Source organism: Lepidochelys olivacea (assembly GCF_965140295.1).
Source record: "Lepidochelys olivacea isolate rLepOli2 genome assembly, chromosome: 2".
Taxonomy (NCBI): Eukaryota; Metazoa; Chordata; order Testudines; family Cheloniidae; genus Lepidochelys; species Lepidochelys olivacea.
The window spans coordinates 10484084-10505736 of record NC_140412.1 but is presented as its reverse complement, the minus strand read 5'-3'; the positions used below and the strand labels follow the sequence as shown (position 1 = coordinate 10505736).

At 41.7% G+C, this 21653-nt stretch overlaps 1 protein-coding gene across 2 annotated transcripts in view; it reads right to left on the bottom strand.

The window, feature by feature from the left end:
• The window catches only part of TRAPPC9 (trafficking protein particle complex subunit 9), an 832591-nt gene that overhangs the window by 669938 nt on the left and 141000 nt on the right, over positions 1-21653 (bottom strand). For both annotated transcript variants that reach the window (XM_084622016.1, XM_084622015.1), the window contains exons 13-15: positions 14301-14427; positions 12466-12598; positions 5394-5557 (exon numbers count right to left, since the gene is read on the bottom strand). In XM_084622016.1, coding sequence (XP_084478142.1) covers positions 5394-5557; positions 12466-12598; positions 14301-14427 — 424 coding nt within the window. The remainder of the gene's footprint in view (positions 1-5393; positions 5558-12465; positions 12599-14300; positions 14428-21653) is intronic.

Below are 21653 nucleotides of genomic sequence, written 5' to 3'. Positions count from 1 at the left end.
TGCCCGCTCTGAGTGGCCTGGTAAGGGGGCAGGGGGAGGGGGAGGGATTGGATAAGGGACAGAAAGTCCTGGGGGTCAGTCAGGGGACAGGGTGGTTGGATGGGGCAGAGATTTGGGGGGGGGGGGGAGTGCTCAGGAGACAGGGAGCAGGGGGGGTTGGCTAGGGGGTGGGGTCCGGGGGGGGGGGGTTGGGGCAGGGGAAATAGCCAGGCTGTTTGCAGAGGCACAGCCTTCCCCACCCAGCCCTCCATATCGTTTCACAAACCTGATGTGGCCCTCGGGCCAAAAAGTTTGGCTACCCATCTTAGCACATGCAGTTTCCCAAAATCATGCCGTATGGGAGGCAAGAGCACAGTGGAACAGTCTTGTTTTGATTATCAAAACAGACTAAATGAGCATTGTTTCTTGGAGTTATGAACACAATTAACCTGGGTGAAATAAACCACCTTTTTTCTCTGTCATATTAGAATATACAACTTAAGAAAAGAAATTAGTATATAGGTTCTTATATACTTATATTGTTGTTCTTCAAGATGTGTTGCTCATGTCCATGCAATGCTTGGTGTGTGCATGCTGTCTGCACAGTTGCTGCAGATTTTTCCCTCAGAGGTATCCATAAGGCTGGCTCTAGCGCCCCCTGAGGCCATGGACATATGTGCTGGTATAAGGGGTGTTGCCAGCCCCGCACCCTCTCAGCTACTTCTTGCTGTTATCTCCAATGGAGGGGTAGGGCAGTGGGTCATGGAATGGACAAGACCACCACATCTTGAAGAACAATTACAAAAGGTTAGTAACAATTTTTGCTTCTTCAAGTGCTTGCTCATGTCCATTCCATGCTAGGTGACTCACAAGCAGTACCCTTGGAGGTGGGCTTGGAGTTTATGGATGTGCTGACTGCAATACCACTCTTCCAAAGCTGGCATCGCCATGGACCATTTGGGTGACAGCACAGTGGGACAGTAAGGTATGAACCGACGACCATGTTGCAGATGTCCTTGATTGGTACTTGTGTGAGGAATGCTGCTGATGAGCTCTGAGCTCTTGTGGAAAGAGTGGTTACAATGGTTGGAGGCAAAACCTTCACCTACTCATAGCAAGGCAGGATACAGGCAGTTATTCAGGACAAGATTCTTTGGGATGACAGTGGAAGGCCTCTCATTCTTTCCAATATTGCTACGAAGAGTTGTATAGACTTGCGGAAAGGCTTAGTCCTCTCAATATAGAAGTCTAGGGCTCGCCAAACATGTAATATATGGAGCAGACTCTCCTTGGCAGTCTTGTGAGGTTTCAGAAAAGAGCGGAAGAAAAATGTCCTGGTTCTTGTGGAATTGTGACACCACCTTTGGAAGGAAGGCCAGATGCAGCTGGACCTTGTCCTTGAAAAATACGATATAAGGGGGTTCTGACATCAGGGTTTGGATCTCAGAGACCCTTCTGGGCGAGGTGACCACCACTAGAAAGTCGAACTTCCAAGTCAGAAGCAGTATGGAACAAGATGCTAACGGCTCGATGGGAGGTTCTGTGAGCATTGACAGGACCAGGTTTAAGTTCCATGGGGGAATCGGGTCATGAACCTGAGGGTAGAGTCTTTCCAGGATCTTGAAAAATATGATTGTCATCTCATGGGAGAATACTGATTTGCCCTCCACTGGACAGCCAAGATAGCTGTCAAGTGAACCTTAAAAGAGGTGGAGCAGATCATCCAGTACAGACTACAGAGAAGACTAGGATGGAGAAAGATTCCTCTCGGAGGCCTAACTAGTGAAGCGTTTGCACTTCGCTAAATAGTTAGTCCTGGTGGAATGCTTTCTGCTACCTAGCAAGACTTGCCAAGCCTGTTCTGAGCAGGCCTGCTCTTCAGGGTTCAGCCACACAGCAACCATGCCGTCAGGTGCAGGGAGGTTCAGTTCAGGTGAAGCAACCGACTGCGGTCTTGTGAAATCAAGTCCAGACGTGGTGGGAGCGCTAGAGGAGCTGCCACTGAGAGCTTCTCCCATCAACACAGCTACTGCCTCACAGGGAAGTGGATTAATTAAGCCGATAGGAGAGCTCTTGCCCACTGGGTTAGAGCCTTCTTTAAAACACTACAGCAGCGCTTATGCAGCGTTTTCAGTGTAGATGTGCCCACAGAAGTGCTGACAGGACATGCCGGTGAATAAACAACACACACGGGATGGACTTAAGTAGCAGGGGACAATACATACCCTCCTCCCACTCTCACTTATCAGGTATTTAACTGGGCCCAGTGCAGGATTACAGGGCTCTCCCCATATACTCAGTAACCCAGGGTGGACGTGCCTAGGCCCAGCCCTAAGACTCAGCTCACTTTTCAATACCTTCTGCTTCCTCTGGCACAGGCCAGGGGAAGAGGTAAAAGCTCCAAGGTGCTAGGCTGTATACAAAAACAAAAAGATAGACTGTAAAGTCTTTGGGGTAGGGACTAAGCATAAAATGAGAACAAGGGGAGACAGACAGATGGGACTACAAGGGAACAGGACAATAATATTGGTCAGAATGATGGGCATTGGTCCAAGCATACCAGCAGCATAGCCATTCTCAAGCCTTAAAGTGACATTTGATATTATATATGGATTTTCCTCTATTAAAAGATTTTTTAAAAAAGGTTAATCTCAGGTGCTGAACATCAGGGAGGACCTAACCAGAAAACAAAGGTGTGTTGCTGTGATGCACCCAAAGCTGTGGACTCACTGGAGGATGTTACTGCAATTTAAAAATCGCCTGTTACAACAAGACAGAAATCAGAGAAGTGCAGGGCTGGAAGGGATCTCAAGAGGTCATCTAGTCCAAGTCCCCACATTCAGGCAGGATCAGTTATACCTAGACCATCTGTAACAGGTCTTTAATCTGTTCTGAAAAACATCCATTGAAGAAGATTCATCAACCACCCTTCGTAACGTATTCCAATACTTAACTATCCTGAGGCAATGTCTGCACTACAAAATTATATCAACCTAATTATTAAATCGCTTCCATGGCGCAAGCTTGGCTCCTTATGTTGGTGGTGCACATCCACACTGGAAGCGCTTGTATCAATTGTATTGTCAGAGCTGAGGCATTGTGGGATGGCTCCTGAAAGACGGTAACAGTCGACGTAAGCAACGCAGTGTCTACACTGACACTGCATCTACCTAATTACATTGACTGTATCTCTATGCCACTGGGGGAGGTGGTCTTACTAAATCAGCATAGAGAGGCACTTACACCATTGGGAGCCAAATTTAAGTGACAATACTTCCGCAGCTAGTTCAATGCTACGCATCTTACAGCAACCTAACACTGTAGTGTAGACCAGGCCTTTGAAACACATTGGCTATAGGTCGGAATATTTGCTCACTACAATTAAAGTTCAGGAAAGAAGCACTACAGGGGTAATTCAAGGTGGCAAAAAAAATCATTTCCTGGATGAATGCATCACATAAAGACATTACTGGGAATCACTGTCAAAATGCTCCTTCAAAGCCTTGTATCTGGCTGCCCAAAATCAGCGGCCAGCTGATCAGCCTCAGCGGTCCACCCCTGGGAAAACTTTTCCCCCTTCAGTTCGGAAATAGTATGTAGAGTAAAGCAGGCTGCGATGACCATTGGAATATTTTCCTCACTGAGGTCTAACCAGCCACATTGACCAAAGGCACATTCAACGGTCATTTGACACTTGCTGAGTCTGCTGTTGAAGTGCACCTTGCTGCTGTCTAGGTCCCAGTATAAAGCTTCATGAGCCACGGGAGCAAGGGGTAGGTGGGTTCTCCCAGGATCACTATGGGAATTTTCACATCATCCATTGGAATCTTCTGGTCTGGAAAGAAAGTCCTAGCGTGCAGCTTTCTATACAGTCCAGTCTTCCGAAAGATGCCTGCATCATGCACCTTCCCTGAACACCCAGCATTGATGTCAGTGAAACAGCCCCAGTAGATACTTGGAATACTACACACTGGAAATGAGTATCAGAAGCTCTTTCTTATGGTTTAAATGCTTATGCTTAGTACGCTATAAATATTCCACTGTAGGAATGGCAAGCCTGGATATGTAAGAAAATAAAATTGACATCTGATGATTTTTCTTGCCTTAGTATCCAGGCGCATGTTTCCAACCCACCCTGTTTATGGAAACCCAAATTTTTAATTCAAAAGACATTAATCTGTTACGTTACACAAATTTTTAAGACACAGGTATAGTATTAGAACTACTATCATGTGCCTATCACAACTCTTGCAGTATCAAGATTGTAAGCTCTTTGGGTAGAGTTAATATTTTTATTATGTGTGTGTACACTGCATAACAATGTGGATGTCAATCCCAGATGGGGCCTGTAAATATTTTTACAGTACCAATTATAGTAATGACAAGATACTTTTCAGCTTTTTAATTCAATCTATGCAATCTCCCTGGGGACTCTCCGTACAGGCAGAGAGCCCCTCACAGATGATCGGCAGGTCCTGTTTTCTGAAGCTGCAGAGAAGAGGCAATCCCAATGTAGAAATGGCAATCTTGGATACTCAGTAAAGAAAAATCATCAAATTTTATTTTCTCACTATGCAATTAAGAATGAACAAAAATATAGTTGTGTATGTAATTTCCATTGCAAGAAAATACTAACTTGCTTTCATCTGATTCTACATTTATTCTGTTAATATAATCTTCATAATGATGCCTTCACAGGCGGGTTAGAGTACAGAATCTTAGAAAAAAATACATGGAGACAGGAAAATTTATGCATGTATCCTATTCTTTCTTCATTTTCAACTATCCTTTTAATTCACAAAATAGTTTATTTTGTTCAATCTCATATTCTATCAATTGTTCTTTTCCACATTTTTTCCTGCTGCAGAAACTATGACTAGGATGGCAGCTGGGCATTTTTTCCCCCCATTAAGTCTTTCAAGTAAGGAAACTTTAGGGTTAAAACAAGATTATTCTTTAATAAACCACCTTGCTTATGCATATTCCATTTCTCTACAAAATACCATCTCATTTATCTGATTTCTTCATAGTCAATGTAGTATCTATGGCTAGACAATCATTGGCTCCTATTATATATTATAATAAGAAATGATGGTTTTAGAGATGAGATTTCTGCTTCTGTCTACTTTAAAGTTAAGATTCACTGATTCAGAATAAAAGCTGTCAAAATGGCATTAACTTCAAATCTACTTTCACATGGTTTTTGAAAATCAAGAACATATTGATGTTTACTGGATCTGATGTCCAAAGAGGACATTGATGTCCAACTAAAAGATCCCGCTGAATCTTTATTAGGGGAGAGGGTTACTTGAATTCTGAAACATCACTCCACTAAGACAGAGTCTGTCACAACCACTTTGTACAAGCTTCTCTTGAAGCAAGGGATTTTTCTAATCAGACACCAGCATACATACCTTTTGAGCTGACTGTTTTTGCTGTGACCTCTAGTTTCTCCAGAGGTTCTGTTCCAATATTTTCTAATTTAATGACAAGTTGCTGGGTCTCTCCATTGTAAAGCTGGACAGATACGCTGGTGGAAATTTCATCCCCTGAGGAAGGCTGCAATGTGTGAGCAGACCTATAAATAAAGATAGATATGCAAATTAAATACTGTGTTAAACATTAATCACATCTTAAGAACCTAACCACAATACAAAACGTAACAGAAATCAGAGAATCCGGTCAACCTGTCCTTGGTGGTTTACAAAATACTGAACCTTTAAAAAAAAATTGCAGCTAGCTTCATCTTATACTCCTTCTCCAGCTCTTCAATTCCAGCTTAATTTTTAGTAGCTACTCTATTCAGGAACTATTAGGAGCAAGAACTAATAAGCTCATAATCAGAGTTTTGAAAGGGTATAAAAGCATTCACTTCTAGCTGCGGGAGTTCGCTAAACAAATTGCTGCTTATATAACAAAACTGAACTGTGCAAGGGTGGGGGAAAGCAAGATGAAACCTAAAAAACTGAATTTTAAAGGTTGGATGTGACCTAATTTTTCAAATGAGGTTTATCTAGTACTTTGGTTACTGAATGTCAACTAAGAGTGGCGTGGAACACACAAAGTTTTAAAAAAATATTTCAACTGAGAAAGGGACTCGGGATAGACACCAGGGTGAATGCTCCCTAGAACAGTGTTTTTCAAAGTACGGGTCACGACCCAATACTGGGTCACAGAATGTCAGGCACTGGGTGACCTTGCTGATTCAAAGTGTAACAATTGTTGCCGTGCAGCAGCTCTAAAGGGCCACGCAGCAGGGACCTGGAGAGGAGAGAGGTAGAGGGTGGGCAGGAACTGGGGAGGGGAGCAAGTTGGGGCTTGGAGGGCTGCTGCAGGCCTCTCCCCCAGGTCCAGAGCTCACTGCTGCCAGCCAGGAGAGAATCATAGAATATCAGGGTTGGAAGGGACCCCAGAAGGTCATCTAGTCCAACCCCCTGCTTGAAGCAGGACCAATTCCCAGTTAAATCATCCCAGCCAGGGCTTTGTCAAGCCTGACCTTAAAAACCTCTAAGGAAGGAGATTCTACCACCTCCCTAGGTAACGCATTCCAGTGTTTCACCACCCTCTTAGTGAAAAAGTTTTTCCTAATATCCAATCTAAACCTCCCCCACTGCAACTTGAGACCATTACTCCTCGTTCTGTCATCTGCTACCATTGAGAACAGTCTAGAGCCATCCTCTTTGGAACCCCCTTTCAGGTAGTTGAAAGCAGCTATCAAATCCCCCCTCATTCTTCTCTTCTGCAGGCTAAACAATCCCAGTTCCCTCAGCCTCTCCTCATAAGTCATGTGTTCTAGACCCCTAATCATTTTTGTTGCCCTTCGCTGGACTCTCTCCAATTTATCCACATCCTCCTTGTAGCGTGGGGCCCAAAACTGGACACAGTACTCCAGATGAGGCCTCACCAATGTCGAATAGAGGGGAATGATCACGTCCCTCAATCTGCTCGCTATGCCCCTACTTATACACCCCAAAATGCCATTGGCCTTCTTGGCAACAAGGGCACACTGCTGACTCATATCCAGCTTCTCGTCCACTGTCACCCCTAGGTCCTTTTCCGCAGAGCTGCTGCCTAGCTATTCGGTCCCTAGTCTGTAGCGGTGCATAGGATTCTTCCTTCCTAAGTGCAGGACCCTGCACTTATCCTTCTTGAACCTCATCAAATTTCTTTTGGCCCAATCCTCCAATTTGTCTAGGTCCTTCTGTATCCTATCCCTCCCCTCCAGCGTATCTACCACTCCTCCCAGTTTAGGATCATCCGCAAATTTGCTGAGAGTGCAATCCACACCATCCTCCAGATCATTTATGAAGATATTGAACAAAACCGGCCCCAGGACCGACCCTTGGGGCACTCCACTTGATAACGGCTGCCAACTAGACATGAAGCCATTGATCACTACCCGTTGAGCCCGACAATCTAGCCAGCTTTCTACCCACTTTATAGTGCATTCATCCAGCCCATACTTCCTTAACTTGCTGACAAGAATACTGTGGGAGACAGTGTCAAAAGCTTTGCTAAAGTCAAGAAACAATACATCCACTGCTTTCCCTTCATCCACAGAACCAGTAATCTCATCATAAAAGGCGATTAGATTAGTCAGGCATGACCTTCCCTTGGTGAATCCATGCTGGCTGTTCCTGATCACTTTCCTCTCATGCAAGTGCATCAAGATTGATTCTTTGAGGACCTGCTCCATGATTTTTCCAGGGACTGAGGTGAGGCTGACTGGCCTGTAGTTCCCAGGATCCTCCTTCTTCCCTTTTTTAAAGATTGGCACTACATTAGCCTTTTTCCAGTCATCCGGGACTTCCCCAGTTCGCCACGAGTTTTCAAAGATAATGGCCAATGGCTCTGCAATCACAGCCGCCAATTCCTTCAGCACTCTCGGATGCAACTCGTCCGGCCCCATGGACTTGTGCACGTCCAGATTTTCTAAATAGTCCCTAACCACCTCTATCTCCACAGAGGGCTGGCCATCCACTCCCCATTTTGTGATGCCCAGCGCAGCAGTCTAGGAGCTGACCTTGTTAGTGAAGACAGAGGCAAAAAAAGCATTGAGTACATTAGCTTTTTCCACATCCTCTGTCACTAGGTTGCCTCCCTCATTCAGTAAGGGGCCCACACTTTCCTTGGCTTTCTTCTTGTTGCCAACATACCTGAAGAAACCCTTCTGGTTACTCTTGACATCTCTGGCTAGCTGCAGCTCCAGGTGCGATTTGGCCCTCCTGATATCATTCCTACATGCCCGAGCAATATTTTTATACTCTTCCCTGGTCATATGTCCAACCTTCCACTTCTTGTAAGCTTCTTTTTTATGTTTAAGATCCGCTAGGATTTCACCATTAAGCCAAGCTGGTCGCCTGCCATATTTACTATTCTTTCTACACAGCGGGATGGTTTGTCCCTGTAACCTCAACAGGGATTCCTTGAAATACAGCCAGCTCTCCTGGACTCCTTTCCCCTTCAATTTAGTCCCCCAGGGGATCCTGGCCACCCTTTCCCTGAGGGAGTCGAAGTCTGCTTTTCTGAAGTCCAGGGTCCGGATCCTGCTGCTTACCTTTCTTCCCTGCGTCAGGATCCTGAACTCAACCAACTCATGGTCACTGCCTCCCAGATTCCCATCCACTTTTGCTTCCCCCACTAATTCTACCCGGTTTGTGAGCAGCAGGTCAAGAAAAGCGCCCCCCCTAGTTGGCTCCTCTAGCACTTGCACCAGGAAATTGTCCCCTACGCTTTCCAAAAACTTCCTGGATTGTCTATGCACCGCTGTATTGCTCTCCCAGCAGATATCAGGAAAATTAAAGTCACCCATGAGAATCAGGGCATGCGATCTAGTAGCTTCCGTGAGCTGCCGGAAGAAAGCCTCATCTACCTCATCCCCCTGGTCCGGTGGTCTATAGCAGACTCCTACCACTACATCACTCTTGTTACACACACTTCTAAACTTAATCCAGAGACACTCAGGTTTTTCTACAGTTTCGTACCGGAGCTCTGAGCAGTCATACTGCTCCCTTACATACAGTGCTACTCCCCCACCTTTTCTGCCTTTGAGATGGACCCTTCCCCCAGAACACTGCGCAGAGGGAGAGAGAGGCCCTTCCCATGGAGCCCCCTCCTGCACCCTGAACCCTCTCATCTCCAGCTCCACTCTAAAGCCCTCACCCTCAGACAGAGCCCTCACTCCTGCACCCCATCCTCTGCCCTACCCTGGGCCACCTCCCACACTCATTACCATAGGTTTACTAAAGCTAGTATCAGTTATGTAAAGTGGGTTAAACTGGAATGTATTGCAATATTTCAAATTTATGAAAACTCTAGTCAAAAGATATAATTATGTTGGGTAACAGGCCCACCTCTGAAAGATAACATTGATGACCTCTGGGTGAAGGGACCACTCTTGGTGAGATAAAGACCTTCTGAGGTGATCTGCCAACATGTTCCAGGCTCCTGGGAGGTGAGACGCCTCGAGATGAGATGAGTGTCTTGCACAGAAGCCCCATAGATCAACCACCTCCTGATACAGGGCGGAGGATCAGGGCCCTCCTTGCTTGTTGATATAAAACAGGGCCACTGTATTATCTGTCACAACTTGAACTACCTTGCCTGAAACTTTGGGAAGGAACACTTGACAAGCCAGGCACACTGCCCTGAGCTCCCTAACGTTTACGTACAGGAAGAGCTTTTCTCGAGACCAGAGGCCCTGAATCCTAAGGTTGTTGAGGTGGGCTCCCCACCCTATGTCGGATGTATCCAAGACTAAAGACACTGACTGCTATGGGGACACGAAGGACATTTCCCCCCCCCCCCATCATTACTGACACCAGGCCAGAAAAACGAAGACAAGGGGAGGGATGGTAAGTACTGAGTCCAAGTGATGTCTGCTCGGGGACTAAACTGACTCTAGGCACACGAGAAGGGGCCTAAGGTTCAGTCTTAGGGCTTGTCTACATTACCCGCTGGATCGACGGGCAGGAATCGATCCAGCAGGGGCTCGATTTATCTCGTCTAGTCTAGATGTGATAAATCTAACGCCAAGCGCCCTCTCATCGACTCCGGTACTCCACCAGGGCAAGAGGCACAGGCAGAGTCGACGGGAGAGCGTCACCTGTCGACTTACCACAGCGAAGACACCGGGGTAAGTAGATCTAAGTACGTAGACTTCAACTACGTTATACATGAAGAAGAGGAGAGCAGTAGTGACTGACTGTACAGTCACCAGGAGTTCACTCAGAAAGAAGCTGTTTGCTTAAGTGACTATTACTAACAAGTTAAATGACTGAAGATTTCTGAAATAATGGTTTAAGTGTGTTTTATATGGTAAATGGAAAATAAAGTGGATGATTTATTCACCAAGGTTTTAATATACTCTAGGAAAAATATCTCTCTCTGAAAATGAATTTTCAGAGATAAGATTTCTCCAAATGATTCTCCAAGAATTTCTGCAACAGCAAATGCATCATATCAGTCAATTATTGAAATTAACAGATGTTGTATGGTATTGAGGTAGTGCAACGATCAAGGAGGATAGGGTAAATACTTTCAAATTAAACTAGGAAGAGGTCATTGGAGAACTTGGTAAATGCAACTTCAGAGGAGTGTAGAGGAACACAAGACAGATTGGAGTGGATCCTGGAGGGATTCTGATGAGAGGAGTTCAAACAGTGAATGTAAATTGACTATTAAAGGAGCTTTAGAATTGATGGGAGAAGGACTACAGGATAAGAGAGAGAGACGGGGTTACGGTTTTTTGAGGAAACTGAAAATTCTTCATATTGATGGAAAGGAGACAGAGGAGAACAAGGGTGTGAGGGCAAAAGGAATTGAGATTAATAGTTGGTAAATCTGTGAGTTCTGTAATTTAAAATTCACATATACTTTTAACACCCTTGTTTGTTAAATCATTATGTAAAGGCTGTCTTCACAGAAAATCATGTATTCACAGTAGGTTTTTAAGGTATTTCAGAATACATATCTATATTTGACACTCAAGTACCCTATGTATGTTTCAGAGACAAGACAGGTGAGGTAATATCTTTTATAGGACTGTCCTCTTTTGGTAAAAGAGACAAACAAGGAGCTCTTCTTCAGATATGGGAAAGGTACTCACAGTATCACAGCTAAATACAAGGTTGAACAGATTGTTCAGCATACGTAGTTAACACATATTCTAAGAGACCACTCAAGGTGATGTGGCCCGTTAACAGCCCTGCAGTCACAAAAAAAAAAAGGGGGTGAGTGTGTAGGGGAAATTAGTGGGTTAGATTATAGTAACAGGCCATATATCCAGCATCTTTTTAAGACAATTTTTAGTGTATAGCATTAAATTGTTTAATGATCCAGGGTATCATTAAATAATTGCAACCCATACTTGATGGGGACCACTTCCCAAAAGCAATCTTTCCTGAACCCCGTCTTCTGGGGTTCAAACAACTCCCAACCTCTCCAAGCTCATCATCAGAAACTAATTCCCCACAGACCAGGACAGACCAACTCAAAGTGGCACCAGACCCTGCCTGAACAGATACAAAACCTGAAGACTGATCTCCTCCACTGCTACGATGATCAATACCACCACCTACAACAAACCTTTCAAGATCCTACACATGCCTATCACTTGTGGTGTACCTCATCCACTGCACTAAATGACACAACTATGTGGGTGAAACCAGACAATCACTACACTCTCAGATAAACTCATACAAAAAATGATTAAACACAAAATCACCTATGGACAAACAATTTTCACAAAATCAAAGGAAACCTTCATAACACCTTAAAAATGAGCCTGGGAGATTAAATTCATAATTTTGCTGGACACACACACAAAATAAAACCATTTACAATAAAATCCATTAACTAGAAGCAACCTTTAACATAACATTTTAATGAGGGCTCACAGCGAGCCCAACATACAGCTTGGTCAAAAACAATATATACAACTTAATACTGAAGACTTTGCTTGAGTAGACAGTCAGAATGAAATGACACTCCTACTCTGAAGTTAATGAAACAGAAAGGAATTATAGGAACACCCTGGCCCAAACTCGAAATGTTGTATACAGTTACCTATTTAACAACAGTGCCTAATGAAAACTTAGTAGATACTTGTTAAAGACTCAACATTCGATTCAAGTATGAGATCAGTAAATACTCTCCGAGACCACATTAAGTCAACCAATAAAATCAAGGAAAACCAGACTTGACATTCCTAATATTTCTAGGGTTTTAAAAAAAGTGAAAAATGTTCAGACAATTTTTTCAGTTTTATACTACACAAAGAGCAAATAAGGGCAAAAACCCAATTTCAAGCCACTCTGATTTTAATGTACATGTCTTACTTCACTAAATTAGACTGTACTGTATAAATACAGTGATTAAATACCCATGTTATAATAAGCAATTTGTATAGCCAGAAACAGCATTATAACCAATGCAACATTTTCTAGTTTATCAAAAATGAAATCTGTACCTCATTCAATTTCTTACCTTGGTAGAGAGGTACTGATCTGCAGCCTTGGCAAAGCTGGAATGACTTCTACTGCACAGCCATTCGTCTTTAATCCTGGCAGATTATCCAGAAGACAATCACTGAAGACTCCAAAGACTGAAGTATGATAACCTATTTCAAGGTAGAAAAGAGCCAATTTGTCCTGAAACTATTTGCTTCATGAAGGAATTAATTACAAAAGTTTAGTGATGACAGTGGATTGATTTAAATCAAAGTGCTGTAAATGACCAATTTTATTGAGGATTGAAATCAGTAAGCAGGAAACCTTGATTTAAAATCACTAATTTCAATCTTGTTTTGTATTTGTGCTTTAATTATTTTCCTAAATTGCCTAGGGAGGTTGCGGAATCTCTATCATTAGAGATTTTTAAGAGCAGATTAGACACACACCTGTCAGAAATGGTTTAGATAATACTTAGTCCTGCCATTAGTGCGAGGGACTACACTAGATGACCTCTCGAGGTCCCTTCCAGTCCTATGATTTATACAGATTCCTTTTTTACTTTTTTTTTTTTTAAATGTTAGAAAATGGTGACTGATTCATTCCTTATTTACTAAATGATTATTTTTTTAGATCTGACTCATGTCAAGCTCTATTTGGATGAAAATTAGAATTGTATTAAAAATTCACAAAAACAGCATTTGATTTTTTTTTTTAAAAAGTCTACCTGAAAATGTGCTAGGTATATAAGTGTATATCAAAACATGTTTCGCATTTAAAACTAACTGATTTTTTCCAAGTTAGTAAATTGAACAGATACTTTCTGGTCACACCATGTGCTTCAAGATTTTAGAACTAGTAGATCTCATCTTCTCACATCTAGGTTTTATTTAGTCATTGAACTGAACTAATTGAACAAACTGAAAAGAAGAACAGTCTCTCTGCGTCTGCAGAAGAGGCTACTGCCTTCAAAAGTACTTCAACAAACTCTGGTTCCAGGTCCTTAGCCAGTGACCTTTATCAATTCAGTGGTTTGACTTTATTTTAAATTTCAGCAGCAAACATATACAGCATATTTTTATTTACTTTAAATGATTTTAATAGATAATAGGATTAAGCCTTCAATTAGGTTTTCATAATTTCAAATTTAATGTTAAGTAGGTTTACTTTTAAAACTTAAAAAATGTTTTAATTTAAATTTTTATTGATTTAATCATCGATTTTTGTACACCATGTTAGTGACCAGATTCTGAAAGGAAATTAACTTGGCCAAATCACAACCTCTCCTATGAAAATATCTTACACAGGTGGTAAGACACAAACTTTGTAAAGCATTTTCAAATCCTCCTAAGAAAGGCTCTATATAAGTATAACGTATCACATTGTATAGATAAATGTTATGCATTTACGCCTGTACTTTTGTCTTTTGTGGAAGTAACAGTCCACGATTTTCATGCATTTTTAAAAAATATAGTCATAAACTGATATTCTGGGACCTTATATTCTAGCAATGCTAGGAGTACAGGTGTAGACAGACCAGCATTTTAACACCATTGTTTGCTAATACAGTAGACTATTCAGATATTTAGCTTTCCCTTCCCCTCAGATTTAGCATTTTAATATAGTAACAGCAATGAACACACACATCTAAACAAAAAAGTGATGTATTTCTTAGAATCATGTGTTATTTTCTCATTCTATGTAGAACTACCTTCTTGATAAAGGATTATTTTGTAAGTTCTTTTTAAATACTGACTTTGTGGAAATATAAAATAAATATTAATTTAACTACTACATCAAAAAAAAACCACAATGCCTTAAGATACTTGTGCCTATTTTCCTGATGAGAACTGTAAAAGATATAATCCTTACCATTGATAGTGATCTGCCCAGTAGTCTGAGGAACACCAACAAGCGTCACTGGGTAGAGGCCAGATTCAGCCGGTAGAGAAAGAGCTGCAGGGAGAGATTCAAATTCTACTCCAGTTGTCAGGAGACCCTTGGAAAAAAGTCACAAATTTCTTCAGCATATATTAAAAAGTACTACATTATTTTAATCTTTAAAAATTACTATAAACAATTTCTGGGATTGCTGAAGACATTTTAAAATTGCAAATAATTGTAATACTTTTTAGTAATCAGTGAACTGAATATTTCATCTCGAATCACTTCAAGATATGCACGTTTTTATTTTTAGTACTGTTACAGATACCCATATACTTTCTGATTTGGTATACTTTATGGATTAAAGGTAAAATAAATGCCAGGGTATAATGAATAAAATGGCTCTATAATGTAGTTTGCAATGTTTTACACTTATACTGAATTGTAACTGTGACATTACTATTAAATCTATACTTCAATATGAACAGAAAAATCAAGCTGTCAACACCAGCCAATGTCTATCCTCAATTAAATTACTGGGCAGAGAGAAAAACATATACGCAGGGAGTTAAAAAGAACACAGACATTCACTGTATGCTACACAAACCTTCAGTTTCCTGAAGCACAGATGGGGCACAATGTGTAATAGCTCCAAAAAAAGGAAGAAAATTTAAAGTGTGAAGTGATATAGTTTTCAATAATGTGGCATTACTTTCCCTATCGAATTATTTTTTTAAAAAAAAAAATCTCAGTTTACGGATCTATTGTTTTTATGTAAATATTTCAACATATTAAAAGTGATAGCTCCACATTTGTGTGGAATACAGGCACACTGATAAATGACTAAACTATTTTATTTATTTAGATTTAAAATAATGATGATGCCTATTCAAGGCACTAGGCATCCTAACATCATTAATTATACAATAAATAAACTTAAATTAAACCTCAGTAGCATTGAAATCAGTTCCACAGAGACAGTAGAGAGGTAAGAGGCTGAATTTAAATAAAAAGTTAAGACAACAGGAATTAATGTAAATACCAATCTTGTCAAACTTTCAATAAATTCACAGCAACCACCACTGCTCTTTTTCTATAAACTTTGTGTTTTGAAAATTCCTTGTTCCACTATTCTCAAAGTCTGAACAGCTTGAACGTGAAGTCTGGGGCATAGCTGCGTTACCTGGACAACAACAGAATACTTGCATTTGCTTTACCTCGGATCTCACAAATTCATTGCATTGACTCTAATTAAAGTCTTTTTTGAATAAATTATCTTCAACACTCAATGTCAGATACAAAAAAAAAATTAAGAAATACAAGCACTTCCAAAACTCTCCTCCAGTTCCTAAAACACTGAGCACATCAGAATTAGAAAACAGCACCAAACAGTGCCACGTGGGTTATGCCACCTGCTAATGGTGACCAAAGGCAGGTATGGCAAATTTTCCTGTCCACCTGATTCCCATTCTTCGGAGCTATGGTCCCCTGAAGAGCCACTCACAGAAAACCTTGGTTACAACGTCAAGTAAGAAATAAACACAGGAAAACTTAAAACTAGTCATAACTCATGGAAATACTTTTATCCATCCGCTAAGGTTTCTGAATAGGCAGCTCTTTACCATATAATCTGGTTTATTTCTCAATCCTCCAGTATTTTTAGGTCCTCTACTTCAATCTTCTGCTGAGGGTCTGAGGTCATCAGGATTAAAATATTTTAAATTTATCAATTTAGGAATCACCCCTTTGTAGCCTATGTGCAGAGGAAATGTCACGTACTGTTATCAGAGGTATTCTTACTCCTGTTAAAGTTATCATCCTCTGAAGAAAAACCTCTCTACCGTTGCATTGAATCCTAGCTGGGGACTTCACTTGAAGTTAGTGGCTCAGAAGCAGTGTTGAGCTCTGCCAACAAAACTTCCTGTGAACTTGAGCAAGTCATTTAGCTTTTCTGTGCCCCTCTTTCCCACCTGTAAAATGGGGATAATAGTATTTGGTTTAGCAAGAATTCCAAGAATAAATACATTAAAGATTATGAGGCACTCAGATACTACAGTGAGGGGGGTCATATAAGTACCTAAGATAGACGATACTGCATGAGAGTTACAGCTTACCCCTTTTTCTTCTCATTTCATATGCAGGTTTCGACTCAGATATAATACACAAAAATTAAAGTTACAAGTAAGAAGAATGTCTTGTCATGCCTCACTAGCTCCTGAAGGTGTCACATTTTAATTGCCCAGGTCAGAGTACCCACATTTACATTTCTCACTTTCCAATATAATTTCTAGCTGCAAACCTAAGAGTTACTATTCTATTGGGTATATTTATGTAGGGAAGTACTTCAAAGTAATTTTTTATCTCTTTATCTCACTGTAGGCTCTTGCTCACGTCATTCTCAGCTACTATGTGTAAGTAACAGAGTATTAGAAGCCTTTAAAAAAGGACAAACAAAATATATAATCCCTGTCCTAAGCAGCTAATACAAATCTAATTTTAGATGTAATGCAACATGGAAGCACAAGGGTTCCAGTAACAAGATCACTGTTGATGCGCTCATTATTGAGGACTGCATTAAAGAAAACTCTTAAAAAAAAATCAGTCCTTGTATAAAATCAACTCGTTCCTAGGAAACGGAAAATATGGGGTTTTAGAAGGGACTGGAATGAGGAGAGGGCTGTTTTAAAGCTGACTTTTTCTCCTTTCTGCTCTCCTTCAGGGGGGCAAAAGAAGTCTTGGAGAAATAGAAACATACAAATACCTCTCCTAGAGTTACTTCTATTGCATACTTATATTGCAATTATGTCGATTACAAGCACAGAAGCTGTTCCGTTTAGTTATCTAACTCTTTCCATTAATTTATAACTTTCTACTAAGCTTTTTGGTGATTTTATTTTTAAAGTGAGATACCTGACCCTTGGAATTTGGAGGTGGTCCAATTTGTTGCTGGAGGCTCCAGGGCTAAGCTCTGTCCTCCAGCTCAGGCCACCAAAAGAGTTCTTCCACAGCTGGAGAAACACTCCAGCAACCAATTATTATGCATTAAGAATACTCGATATGATGTATTAAATTAACATAAAACAACATATATCAAAGTCCCCTTTAGAGCAGGGGTGGGCAAACTTTTTGGCCCAAGGACCACATCAGGGTTGCAAAACTGTATAGAGGACCGGGTAGGGAAGAATGCGCCTCCACAAACAGCCAGGGCCCCGTCCCCTCCGACTTCCCACCCCCTGACTGCCCCCCTCAGAACCTCCGACCCATCCAACCCCCCCTGCTCCCGGGACCCCCTGCCCCTAACTGCCCCCCCCATGATCCCACTCCCTATCCAATCCCCCCTGCTCCCCGCCCCATCCAAACCCTCCCCCCAATCCTTGTCACCTGACCACCCCCTCCCTGAATCCACGTCCTTAACTGCCCTGCCAGGACCCCACCTCCTATCCAACCCTCCCCCCCGCCGCTCTGTCCCCCTCCTTGCTGGGACCCCCCCCCCGACGCCCCAGGATCTCACCCCTTAACCAACCACCCCTGCTCCCCGTCTTCTGACCGCCCCCACCCCCCGAACCTCTGCCCCATCCAACTGCCCCCTGTCCCCTGACTGCCCCCCAGGACCTCCTGCCCCTTATCCAACCCCCCCCTTACCAGGCCACTCAGATGGGCAGGACAGGCTTATTGGAAAGCCTGGGAGGTGGGCGGGCACAAGCCGCGCTACCTGCGTGGTGAGCTAAAACTGCGAGGGAGGAGGGACAGCAGAGGAGGGACTGAGGGCTATCCTCCCCGGCCGGGAGCTCAGAGGCTAGGCAGGATGGTCCCGCAGGCCAGATGTGGCCCACGGGCCATAGTTTGCCCACCTCTGCTTTAGAGAAAAAATTCAATTTATATTATGGCCATTTAACAGACTACCGGGTTGGGTTGAATTCTGAGAGACGCTGCTAACAGAAGGAATATTATCAGGTAAGAAGTTTCGCATTCTGTTGCACAGCTTCTCTTCTCATTCATTACTAATCTGAATGAGCAGTGAATCGCACCAATATGTGTGGGAGAGGGAGAGGGAGGGATAAGCAGAGTTTATTATCGTAGAAACATAGGCAGGAATGGAAGTGTCCCCCATATAAAGCAAGAGCTTTATAAACTAAGCAGTAACAGGGAACCTACCACCCAGTAACATCTTTCTACCAAAGGATGCCATTGCAGAGGAATGGAAACTTTGGAAATCTTCCAGTGATAAGGCTCATGCCCTTCCCCCCCAATGCCCCTAGGGACTTTTGTGAATCGTTTCCCAGATATTACTAACATTCCAACTAATGCAGGATTTTCACTTCTTGCCTACAACGACTTTGAGGGCTTAAGGTCTTGGCATTTTTGAAAAAATGATGAACAAGACATACCAAATGTATGTACTCCATTTGCTTGGAATCTTTCTTTGGAGCTCTAGAAATGCCCATTTATGCCACAAAAAGCTTCGAACAAAACCATGGTAGAACTATTTCTTACAAATTGTAGAAAGAGGAACTTAACTTGAACAAAAGGGTTAGTGGATGTAAGAATCATCTTTTCCTCATGACAAAAGCAGTGTGGTTCTTGAATGGGTACGGGAACTAATTCCAAAACTTGCGATTAGAAAGCCAGTCACAGATTTCTCTAATTTGTCATTGAGATTAAATTTGGCACTTGAGTATGCAAGGATCTATAGTGAAAACTGGGTTGGTGTTTAGCATGTTGTTTGTACTTACCTGCCCACAAATAGGCATTCGGATGTGATCTGAGAATGACATCTAATTTCACATTGCATCAAAAGCACGATTCTATGTCCTTCGAAGGAATTTCAGCAGGTGTATTTTGAGAAACCCACTCAGGCGATGAAGCTGATGCATGGCACTAGCAATCCAGACATTGGGAATAAGTGACTACTGATGATCCCTCAAGAAATGACTGATGCAATAAAGTTTTGGATCTTTGCAAATATTAACTATAGCCATATCTGTTTTGACCTCTGGGTGAGCAATTCTCTGCATTGGGATCAAAAGCTTTTCATTTTGAAGAACTGGTAGCTACGAATCCTTTCCAGCAGCTGTCTAGTTATGAGCGGGTCTGTTTCTCTGGACAGGGTACTGATTAGCCTGTTATCTATGGATGAGCACGGGTGCATAACATGGGACCTGTGCCTTTCTGTGACTATTACCAGCCACTTAAGACATTGGTTACAAAGGGCTGATCAGAAGGAAAAGTCTTGTACAGGAATTGTGTGCTCTCATATGCAACTGCTCTTTTTGTCTGTGTCATGGTCAGGATTTTGTTAAGAGTAAAATTTATTAGGGCTGTCGATTAATCGCATTTAACTCATGTAATTAACTCAAAAAATTAATCACAATTAATTGCAGTTTTAGTCGCACTGTTAAACAAGAGACTATCAATTGAAATATTTTGGATGTTTCTACATTTTCATATATATCATATTCTGTGCTGTAATTGAAATCAAAGTGTATATTTTGATTACAGATTACAAAGATTTGTAAAAATGATAAACAGAAGAAATAATAGTTTTCAATTCACTTCATACAAGTACTGTAATGCAATCTTTTTGTCCTGAAAGTGCAAATTACAAATGTCTTCTTATTTACAATGTCACCAACAGGCATTTGCACGGCACTTTTGTAGCCAGCATTGCAAGGTATTTACATGCCAGATACGCCAAACATGCGCATGCCCCTTCATGCTTCGGCCACCATTCCAGAGGACATGCTTCCATGCTGATGACGCTCGTTAAAAAAATTGTGTGTGAATTAAATTTATGATTGAACTCTTTGGGGGAGAACTGTATGTCCCCTGCTCTGTTTTACCCACATTCTGCCATATATTTCATGTTTTAGCAGTCTCAGATGATGACCCAGAGCATGTTGTTCGTTTTAAGAACACTTTCACAGCAGATTTCACAAAATGCAAAGAAGATACCAATGTAAGATTTCTAAAGATAACTACAGCACTCAACCCAAGATTTAAGAATCTGAAGTGCCTTCCAAAAACTGAGAGGGAGGAGGTAGGGAGCATGCTTTCAGAAGTCTTAAAGGATCAATACTCTGATGCAGAAACTACAGAACCCGAACCACCAAAAAAGAAAATCAGCCTTTTGCTGATGGTATGACTCAGATAATGAAAATGAACATGCATCGGTCTGCACTGCATTGGATGGTTTTCGAGCATCATCAACATGGACGCATGCCCCCTGGAATGGTGGTTGAAGCATGCACATCTGGCATGTAAATATCTTGCGACGCTGGCTACAACAGTGCCATAAGAACACCTGTTCTCACTTTCAGATAACGTAAACAAGAAGCAGGCAGCATTTTCTCCTGCAAATGTAAACAAACTTGTTTGAGCAATTGGCTGAACAAGAAGTAGGACTGAGTGGACTTGCAAGCTCGAAAATGTTACATTGTTTTATTTTTGAATGCAGTATTTTTGTACATAAATCTATATTCGTAACAGATTGCATTACAGTACTTGTATTAGGTGAATTGAAAAATACTATTTCTTTTGTCTTTTTACCATGCAAACACCTGTAATCAAAAATAAATATGAAGTGAGCACTGTACACTTTGTATTCTGTGTTGTGAATGAAATCAATATTGGGGAATTAGCTCAAATGGTAGAGCGCTCACTTAGTATGCGAGAGGTAGCAGGATTGATGTCTACATTCTCCAAGCCCCTTCCCTTTGGGGTAGGGATAGCTCAGTGGTTTGAGCATTGGCCTGCTAAACCCAGAGTTGTGAGTTCAATCCTTGAGGGGACCATTTAGGGATCTGGGGAAAAAATTTGGGATTAGTCCTGCTTTAAGCAGGGGGTTGGACTAGATGACCTCCTGAGGTCCCTTCCAACCCTGATATTCTATGATTCTATGAGTATATTTGAAAACATAGAAAATATCCAAAAATATTTCAATAAATGGTATTCTATTATTGTTTGATCACGCAATTAACTTTTTTAATCACTTGAAAGCCCTAAAATTTAACTACCTTTCCTTGGAAATTTCTGCTCCAGTTTTTATCCTCTGCCTGGGTAATAATCTCTTCTAGGATATCCTTGGTATCTGTGGCAAACAAATTGCTATGCTGGCTTTGATAAAGAGGATTGAGGCCTCTCTGCTACTAATATCTCTAATTTTTCCACAATATCACCTCAGCTGTAAGTTTGGATGCATGAGCTCTCTTTATGATGAACAATGGCTGTTTACGAGTGTAACATGGGTTACTTGTAGCCACTAAGCTAGAAACCATTCCTCATCACCAGTCATATCAAGACAGAACCTGAGATGTCTCACTCCAAACAAGGATCATACTCCTA